Genomic DNA, 10,147 nt, shown 5'->3' with positions numbered 1-10,147 from the left:
CTCCTCTTCCTGCTTCTCTGCTCTCTGGTCTTGCAGGTCCCCCTATGCTGACCCTGCTAGAGTCCTCTGACCTTGACCAGCATGAGTGACTCTCATTGCCACCCAGTGTAGTGTTTTTTGTTGCTGTTTTTTAATCCTTGTTGATGCTTGTTAAAAAAAAAAAACAGAAGCCCAGACCCCAGACCCATGGACGTAAATCTCCAAGGGTGGGATCCAGGCTTCTTTTTTTTTAACAAGCTCCTAGTATGGTTATGATTGTGGCTGAAGTTTGAGGAATGCTAAGTTAAAATAGACTGCTTTGCAGTAGTAATCTTTTTATGGGACTCTTCGATTTCTTTTCAAATAAACTGGAAACATCTTGACGGCAGACCTGGGTCTTATTTTTTTTCAGAGTAGCACATTTATATGGAGATTAGGGCTGGGAGGTGGTTTGTTGGGGAGATTACCCCCTGCATCTGTAAATGTTTGCTTGTTGATCGAGACAAGATAGGAAAGTGCTCGGGAAAGCAAAACAGGCTCTGCAAAGCAGGGGGTTATCCTCAGGAGCAGGCCTGATGTATACCTTCTACTCATTCTGTAGAAGATGGCCTCCGAGCCCTGGATGCTTGGCAGCCCAGGCACAGAAACTCAGCCCCCCCCCGCCCGAGAATGCTCACCAAGCAGAATCCTGTGCGTCTCCCCTAGCTTTGTTCTCTTCACTTTGATCTCCATAGGCTGATGCGAAAAGGCTCCTTTTATTCCTCCCCCTTAGATTTATCCCAATAATGCAAAGCCATAGAAGTGCATGCTGCCGGGGAAAAGTTTGCTTGGATGTTTCAGAATGTAGAAGAGGGTTTAGCTTGTATAATGAGTTTTGCTTTCCCATTTAAAATGCTTAGAGAGAAGTGCAAACGTTTCATCTCTGCTCAGCAAGTTCTACTGCCTGTTTACACAAGCCTGTCCTCTGCGGCCTCAGAAAGGGCTTCTTGCCTTCTTCAGGGTGTGACAGCACAACCTCGGTGCTGGGTCTCCAGGCAGACACAGTGTTCATGTCTTCTTTCCAGTTATGTGGCAGGAAGGTGATATTTCAGAACAAATAATCAAACAGTGCTTTGTTTAGAATTTAGAACACGGTGTTGCCTTCATACTGTGAGAAGACCGTGGTTTATAGACCACCCGTCAGGGTTGTAAACCTGCATCCTGGTTAGGGCTCTGTCTAACTGGAGTAGACAATTCTTAGTCTGTAGTGGAAAGAGAGAAAACCATAAAAACCAGTTAAATAAGAACAGGACTAGGACTCAACAGTGAGGGCCGATTTAGGAGAATTCTCTGTACTTCCTTAGACATTTACAACCATCGAAGCATATATGGGAACCGTGACTTTGTCAGGTAAGTTCTTCGATGGCAGCGTCCGGAGCCTGTGCTCCACAATGGGAGAGGCCACGGCAGAGGGAGGCCCGCATACCAAAAAAAAAAAACAAAAAAAAAACTTCTTTCTCCAGTTGTTTCATTATCAGCATGTTTTATGTGGGGGAAAAAATGTAGGTTCTAGAACTGGCTCCCCTCCTCGCTCATGATTTTGCTCCGTTAATAGTAGGCTTAATCGTTCCAATTTATTATATTAGAGGCTTATTGCTTAATTTAAAAAAAATTGAATGGATTATTAGCTTTTTAATAAACAGTAACATTTACTGTCTGCTGATGAGGGCACAAATCATTTAATTTATTACTGCATCCCTGTTTGTTCATGAAACGGAGCACAAACTATTACCTATCAGAAACTGGGCTTGTTGGCTGTGCTCCTGTGAAAGTGGACAGCAGGGGAGGGGTGGTCTGTGTAGGATCCAGGATATGTTTCTTGTGGAGCACAAGACGAGGCTGTCAAACCTGGGACGCTACAGTCTGTGTCTAAATGCTAAAATCAGTTTTTCTCTGTCGTCACCAGAACCAAGAGCACGGGTGGGTATAGCTCAGTGGAGTGACCACGTGGTGTTTCATTGAAGACAGAGCTGGCATGGAATCTCTCCAACGATGGCTGTGAACTGACTAGTTTCAGAGTTGCAAGTGGAGAGTGTTACATGCCGATTTCAGAAAAATGTTGCATGAAAATTGGAGCCCTTTCGTATATAGAGGGGACAGAAAATGTGTGTTGATAAACACATTGTTTGATCTGGACATTCAATTTCATGGTGATAGAAAGTGTCCTTGGTCAAATTGGCTTCTATTTTTGACAAAAATGAGGTTCTGGAAGGCCAGTCTGGCTCATGCGCTTTGAGAAAGAGGTTTCAGAAGGGAGTTTTGGTGTGTTCCCCCGCCAGAAACAGCACTGCTCTAATCATTTGATCGCTGGAGGCTTGGTGCTGGAGAATGAAAGCATGAGTGAACTCAGTCTTTGTCCTCGAAGGGTGTGTAGTCTGATGGGACATGCAGCACACCTGCAAAGAAGGGTGTAACCAAAGGTGGTGAGGACCTGAGTTCTTGGATGCCAAAAGACCTCTGAAGACAGGACAGGAAAGCCATTCATCCAGAGACTCACGAAGCATGTAAGCTGACTTACGGAGGTGGCATCTGAGCCCATCCTTGATGAATATACATTTTATAAACAAACAGAGATGGAAGAGGTAAAGGGAACAGAAAAAAGTGATCACGTGCACAGCTTGTTCAAGGCAGGTTAATGAGTATTTTTGGAGAGCCTGTTATGCGCATAGAGCTCCATTCAAGTGAAAAGAATGAGATAAGAGCTTGGTATAAAACCAAGCAATATTCCCTGTACTTATCTTCACTCCTTACAGAAATTATTGAGAATAATAAACGTTGTCTTTAATTGTGTTAATTTATTTGATCATGACAGCAGCCCGTTGCAGTAAGAATCATAACTGTTCTCACATTTTTGAAGAGGAAGACGAGATGCTTGCAGTTAAGTGACTTGCTTAGGTTCACGCAGCTGGTGTGTCATGAAGCCAGGACTCACAGGTGCTACCCTGACCCTGGAGCTTGTGCGCTTGGCCACGGCCCCATGCACTGCCACTTCTCACCCCGAGGTCCAGTGATTCACTTGTCTACCAGAATGTGAGCAGTTTGCGAGCAGGGATGCGGTTCTCTCCTCTTGGTTCCCCTGTCGTCCAGCAGACTGTTCCGCGTGTGGCCTGAGCTTGGTAAATGTAGGCTGAGTCCAAACGGTGTGCTCAGCTCAGAGAAGGCTAGGGAGGGCATTTCCGGGTAAGAGAAGTATGTGAACAAAGGGCCAGGGTGGGTAAGTGACAGGGCAGTGCACGGGATGAAGGAGGCTGGTGTCCCTTGGACAGGAGCATGGGGTACATATAGGGAGCTGGAGGCGTTGCTGGAGAGGTAGCTGGAGGCTGTTCTGGGCCCTAAGGACCAGGGAGTGCTGGCTTTTCTGGGAATTTCTCAGGGTCTGATGGATGGGGTTAAATCTCCAACCTCTGAGGTGACAGCAGATGGCCAAACCCTTCCTCAACTCACTTGTTGGTGTCTCTGTCAGAGAGAGAGGCTGAGACTGAATGACCCACAGCCTGGATTCCAGGGAGCATTTTCTTGGTTACAGACATTTATTGAACGACTTAAATGTACCACATTCTGTGGCTAGAGAGCCAAATGAGAATTGCTCACAGACTAATACTCTTAATATATATATATTGGTGCTTGTTGCTGAGGGAAGGCTCGGTGGGTGGTGGGGACCAAGGCTGGCCCCAAGGCATTCAGGGGGCTATAAAAGAACCAGCTCGTAGACTGGCAGCAATTCTCTGATCTTGAGTTGCTGACTGGTACGGTACCAAAGATCTGCTCTCTGGGTTTTTGTAACTGAGCTAATCACCTGAAGAAATCACCCAGTTGTCACCAAGTCACGTCCTTGGTAAAGGATGATAAAGCATGACAAACGAAAGAGGAAACAAGTTAATCATCCTATCCCATAAATCAAACCCCTGCAATGTGTCATTTGTGAATGAGACTTTACTTTTCAGAAATGGAAAATTCCTTTGAAATCTGTACCTCCTCAGTGTCTCCTACCTGGATGTGGTCATGACTGAGGGTTGGAGACCTGGCCTTTAGGAAGTGGGGTTGGATGTGTTGGCCTTCCCTGTTGAGCCAGTGCTGAGGCTGAACTTGGAAGGTAGGTGACAAGGATGGGCTGTCTCTGGGAGAACCCCAAAGAGCAAAGAGGCAACACCCCTGTCTTCTGCCACAGAGCCAAGGAGGTTACCCCAAAACTCAGGACTCACCTTGACCCTGCCCTGCCTGTGTGGAAAGTTAAGTCACTGATCAGAGAATGGTGGACCAGTTTCCCTCAAAGATGGTTTCTTTGTCATGAGACTGATTATTGTGTTACACATTTCAGATCTTAGAAACTTAGAGCAGCATGGGCTCCAAGGCCAAAACTTTTATTATCATTTCTTCTTGGGATTAGAATCTCCAGGTATTAGACCAGTCCCCGGAGATCCTGCCTTCTGCACTGGTGTCCCCGTGTGAGAAATGGTACCCACCCAGGCTCTGTTAAGCCTGAGTTTGCCAGGACCTGGATTCCAGTGCCATCTGTGTCCCCATCCATCTTTCTGTGAAACTTGGCCAGTGATATCCATTAACCTGATCTCTGATGCTCTCCAGTTGCTCAGAATGGAGTCACCTGTGGTCAGGCCACGATGGGGCTGAAAGGAAGAAACCCATCCCGGGAGTCCAGGGAACAGAAGCAAAGGGTCAGGACCAAGGCGGAGTGGGCAGAACCACAAGGGCCAGGCTCTGAGTGGTCAGAGGTCAGCCAGAACAGCCCTGCTCATGAGTTTGGCACGGAGATGCCCATTAACCATGACTGTCCTGGACCTGTGAGTGATATTTGTAGCCAAAGGAAGATCGGAGGCCCACAGTGCTGCTGAATAAAGCAGGAGGGGATGGGGATGCTGGAATTCTGTCACCTCGCCAGAGTCAACTTTGCCTTGAAAATTGGCAGATGGGGCTGGTGGCCAGGCATGGGTGCAGGCAAGGCACACAGGAAGTGGGGCCTCCCCTGCTGGCCGCTTGCCCCATGCTTTGGGGCCATGCCCCTAGCTAAGCAGTCACATGTCTGTTAAATAAAGTTGGCTGAGAGTCTCATCTTAGCTAGATGGAACCAAACACCTGGGTGTCTGCCAAGACCTCAACCACTCAGGTCAAAAAGGCCCCCCAGAGGGGCATGGCTCTGAGAGCTGCCCTCGTGGGTGTCCTGGCAGGGGCAGGTGCTTCCTTGCAGTTGGTCAAGAGAGGGCAATACTGCTTGCTTGTCTTGGGGATTCCAAATGGGAGTGATGTAGGGTGTGGCAAAGCAGAGCCTGCTGCCTGGCGCGTGTGCATTTCTTCCAGCTCCTAAATTCCAGCTTGAAGATAATGATATTAATACTAATCGCTAGCAATTGTTAGGCTCTTATTCCACGTATATTAACACATTTACGCCTCATAACAACCCTGTGTGGTGGGCCTGGTTGTTTCTGTTTTACAGGGGAGGAAGCTGAGGAACTAGGAGGCTAAGTGACTTGCCAAGGGCACTCGGCTAGTGAGTGTCAAGGTGGGGGGACAGTGGAGGGTAGGGTTGGATCCAGTTACAGGGGAGGAAGCTGAGGAACTAGGAGGCTAAGTGACTTGCCAAGGGCACTCGGCTAGTGAGTGTCAAGGCGGGGGGGACAGTGGAGGGTAGGGTTGGATCCAACCCCATGCCCACTAGCTCCAGAGCCGTGCACCAGGCTCAGTGTCAGTGTCGATGACCTTGAGGATGGGCTCTGCTTTGGCCCTGGTGGGGCTGGGTTGAGGCACGTTTGCTCTTGCTGGAGAAATTGCCAATCTTCTCAACCCTTGAAAAATGTGAGAAGTGGAACCTCAGCGCCGTATCCCAAGGGCATGTCTCCTGGTCTGCTGAATTTTTAAAAAGAGGTTTTACTTTCTCTTTCTTGCCTGGTTACAGGAGACGGATGAAGGCCTGTAGAACCAGTCTTTGTCCTGGCTCTCTCGCCCCCCTCCTAAAACTCAGATGCTTTTTGAAGTTCTCCCTTCACCTGTCTAGGGGTGTATGCACCTGTAGTCAGAGCCAGAGAGCAGGGCTGGACTGGACAGGGCAGGTGGTCCTTCCAAGGCCGTCCTCCATGTGACCCCTGTGAAGCATTCCCAGTCACCAGCCCAAGGTCGCTATGGACTAAATGGGGATGGCCACGTGAGGAAGGATGCCTGCTCCCCAGGTAAGGAGAGAGTGGTGGAAGCGGGCAATTTGGGCTCAAGGCTGAGTGGCCCAGGCCCCTGAGCCTTTGTTCAGACTGGGGTGTCTGATGGATCCTGGTGTCTTTGCTGGCTTTGCCTTCTAGCAGCCTGGAATCAAGTAGGTACTTCACAGATGTAATTTCTGACTATGCATGGTCGGGCAGGCAGGTGTTAGAGTCCAATGCCTGGGGTCACAAGTGACCTGAGCCACTTGCCTTTCAGCAGGACCAGCTACATAACTTACAAGGGCCAGTGCAAAGTGAAAATGCGAGCCCCTTGTTCAAACACTATTAAGATGGTGACTTAAAGCAAGCATGGGGCCTTTCTAGGTGCAGGGACGTGTGTGACTACACAGATTGTACTCAGTTTTCCTCCTTGTAAATGGGGATAGTCGTATATCCTTCACGGGCTTGTTGTGAGGTTTAAAAAAGATAATAGTGCACTCAGAGCTTTAGGCCCCAGGGTGAAAGCTGGGTGCGTGTCAGTGCACTTTGCTAAGTGCAGTGTCAGAAATGTACAGCCTCTTTTTGAGCAAAGGACTGTGGAAGGTGAAGGGAACCTCGGTAATGACACATGAAAATTATGAGAAATTCAAATTTCAACATCCGTAAATAAAGTTTTATTGGAACACAGCCATGCACATTCATTTATGTATCTTCTATGGCAGAGTTGAGTAATTGCACAGGTGGTTACAGAAAAGTTTGCTGACCCCTGAGGTGTAGGATAAAATTAGGCTTCTCGGCACAGCACCTAAGGCCTCTGTCACTGCCACCAGCCGCCAGCCTGCCTCCCCACCCCTACCTCACTTCTTTTGCCCTTTATGCTCTTAAGAACCCCCAACCCTTTCGAGGTCCCCTGCGTGGGCCATTTTCACCTCTGTGCTCTGTCCCTTCTTTTATCTCCATCTTTGCCCTTCCTTGGCTGGACGTCACTGACTCATCCCTGCAGAAATCATCTCCTCCAGGAGGCCTTCCTGATCTGCGTCTCTGGTTTAGTGACACACTGCTCTGGGACTCACTGTTTGGAAAGGAAAATATAGAGAAGCCCGAGAGCTTGGGGGTAGGGAGCTCAGCACAAGGGAAGCAGCACAGGGGGCGGAAATGACTCACCCAGTGAGCAGATGTGGATGGGGTGGGACACACCACGCCCTTGAGGGGTGGACACATAGACTCACAGACTGTGGCTCTGTCCCCGTGGGTCTTCCATTCCAGTGGGCGAGACAATGAACGGGAACATTAACACACATGTGAGGAAGAGTTTCCAGTGCTCATTCGTGCTCTGGAAGCGGGGTAGGGTTGGTGGAGGGGTGGGTGGTCTAGATGAGGAAGCCAGGAAGGCCTCCAGGAGGTGACGTCCAAGTCCTGAATGAGGCAGAGCACCGGGCAGACAGGAGCTCTGGAGGGAGGGGAAGAGGAGGTCTCTTCTGATGCCATTCCTCCCCTTCTGCTCTTTAGCCCGAGGAGATGGTGAGAGGCAGGGAGTGCTTCTCTCCTCCCCAGGCCCAGAGTGTCAGCAGCCTGAGGAGTCACGCCAGGCTCCCAGGTCAGAGCCCTCCCTTGGGGGTGGGCCGCTCCTTCCATTAGGCCCCTCCCCGGAGGCTCCTGGCATTAATCTGAACCCCGGGACTTAACCAGCAGCCCCTTTTTGAGATCTGGGGAACGACTCTAGGAACTTCAGCCGCAGACTCGGTGCCACTTCAAGAGGCAACACCGAAACCCAGAGAAGCTGGGTCCCTTGGTGACTGGGACCAAGCAGAGCCAGCACCAGTATCCTGGGCTCCTGACCCTCAGAAAAAAGAGATCACTCATCTTTTGATTTTACTGGGGGGAATACCAAGAGAAATCAGTCCCCAGGGTTGAGATAGGCCAGTAGAGGCCATTGGGAAACCCTTCGGATCCACACACCATCCAAGAGAGAGGCCCACTGGCCAAGACAGGCTGTTTCCTTGAAGAGAATCCTCCCACGTCTCACCGGTGCTCTTGGCTGGAGGTAGCCCGAGGCGCTGTCCGAAGCTGTTGGCCTCTCATCCCACTGGTTTAATTTAACTCCAGTCCTGTGGAAGGCTGTGCTAATTATAGCCCACTGGCCGTGCTGGGAGCTATAAATAGGGCGGGAAGCACCTGTTTGGTCGTTAGTAGGCATTTATCAAGGTACCTACAAAGTCTTCAGGCTTTGGGCTGGGCCTGGCGTGGGCACAGAAAGCACCTAGAACCCTTGAACCTTGCTCTCAATATGTAGGGGCGTCAGAGGAAGCCAGTGTGAACAGTGCGGGTGGGGGCAGGTGGAGAGCACGCTTTGGGCACCAGACTGTGAGAGCTCAAATCTTGGCTCTTCACAGCTGTGAGACCTTGGAGAAGTTACTCAAACTCTCTGTCCTTCAATTTGTTTCATCTATAAAATAAAGCCTTAATAATATGTACACAATAAGGATGCTGTACCATTAAATGAGTGTATGTGTAATATATTGTACATGTAGATTTATATAAGTATTTACTCCTTATAATACATAATTATTCTATTATATAATCTAATTATATACTTATATATAAATAATGTATACATATATACGTATACATATTTAGAAAAGCCTGGTATCTTCGGTATAAGAAAATTATTTATTGTTTATTACTATTTGAAATGGCATGCGGACAGTCATACACCACCTGCCCAGGAGTGACCATCTTGTGCGGAAACCTTGATCTTGGAAGAGTGCTGAGTCTAGGGCCCGCCCAGCCTTTGATGACAGGGTGCTGTGTGACGGTTATGAGTATAGGTTAAATTTCAGTTCTGTTACTTCCCAGTAGGCATGTTACTTCCCATCTGTAAGTCTCCATTCTTCATCAGTAAAACGGGGCACCATGATAATGAGCATTTCATGGAGTTTTGTCAGGATTAAATGAGATGATACCTGTAGAGCACTTAGCACAATGCCTAGTACACAATGTCTGTTAAACAGTGTAATTCGTTATTGTTGATTCTCCTCTTCTCTTATGACTTTGGCTATGACAGCATCTCCAGGCTAATGTAGTTATGTCCCCTGGACAATGGGGCCAATACTTTAGTGGGCAGAGGGCAGCAGTCCTGAGATGCTCCAGCCTGAAGATGGGAGGCCGGGTCGTCTTCCTTTGCAGTGCTCTTATCCAGCTGTTAGTGCCTCTCCTCCTGGGCCTCAGCGCACCCTCTCTTAACAGTGCTGTTTGCTTCCGGTGTCTCTGTCCTTGTGCCCCAGCTGGGTTCTGAGTGCCTAGCCCTGGACATAGCATGGGGTGGGAAGCATGTCCCAGGTGAGAGCTGTGTTTGTCGTGACAGAGGAAGAAGAGTTCAAGGGAACGGGGATTGTTTGCTTTGTATGGAGAGAGGCAAGGGGTGGAGGTAGGGACAAGAAACCTGGGAGCTCTCCTGGGAGAGCGACCCTATTCGTTTCATCCTGTGCCTCAGAGCAAGGATATCAGGTGGAAGTGTCAAGGAGTCTGAGTTCCATTCCTGAAAGGGCAAGTTGCTGGGCCCTGGGCCTGCTTGAAGGAAGAGGCCTGAGTGGAGATCCGACCTGGCATTTAGGCAAGCTAGTCAAGGCATGCAGCATGGGTCCCACACCATACCTACCAAGCCCCCATCTGATTTTTTTTTAAGTACAAAAGACATTTATGTATATATATATATATATATATATATATATATTTTTTTTTTTTTTTTAAACATCTTTGTTGGAGTATAATTGCTTTACAACATTGTATTAGTTTCTGCTGTATAACAAAGGGAATCAGCTATATGTATACATATATCCCCATATCTCTTCCCTCCTGCGTCTCCCTCCCTCCCACCTTCCCTATCCCACCTCTCTAAGTGGTTACAAAGCACGGAGCTAGATCTCCCTGTGCGATGCGGCTGCTTCCCACTAGCTATCTATTTTACATTTGGTAGTGTATATATG

General features: G+C 48.6%; 1 protein-coding gene across 28 annotated transcripts in view; it reads left to right on the top strand.

Moving 5' to 3' along the window:
* Positions 1–10,147, top strand: part of KCNMA1 (potassium calcium-activated channel subfamily M alpha 1) — a 761,872-nt gene that overhangs the window by 44,115 nt on the left and 707,610 nt on the right. The window contains exon 2 of one of the 28 annotated variants that reach the window (XM_055080889.1): positions 1,925–2,666. The exons of the other annotated variants lie outside the window; for them this stretch is intronic. Within the exon in view, the coding sequence (XP_054936864.1) occupies positions 1,925–1,948 (24 nt within the window). The 3' untranslated portion in view covers positions 1,949–2,666. Of the gene's footprint in view, positions 1–1,924; positions 2,667–10,147 lie in introns of those variants that run through there. 28 annotated transcript variants of the gene reach the window in all.

This window comes from Physeter macrocephalus, chromosome 20 (assembly GCF_002837175.3).
Source record: "Physeter macrocephalus isolate SW-GA chromosome 20, ASM283717v5, whole genome shotgun sequence".
Taxonomy (NCBI): Eukaryota; Metazoa; Chordata; class Mammalia; order Artiodactyla; family Physeteridae; genus Physeter; species Physeter macrocephalus.
This window is presented reverse-complemented; position numbering and strand designations above follow the sequence as displayed.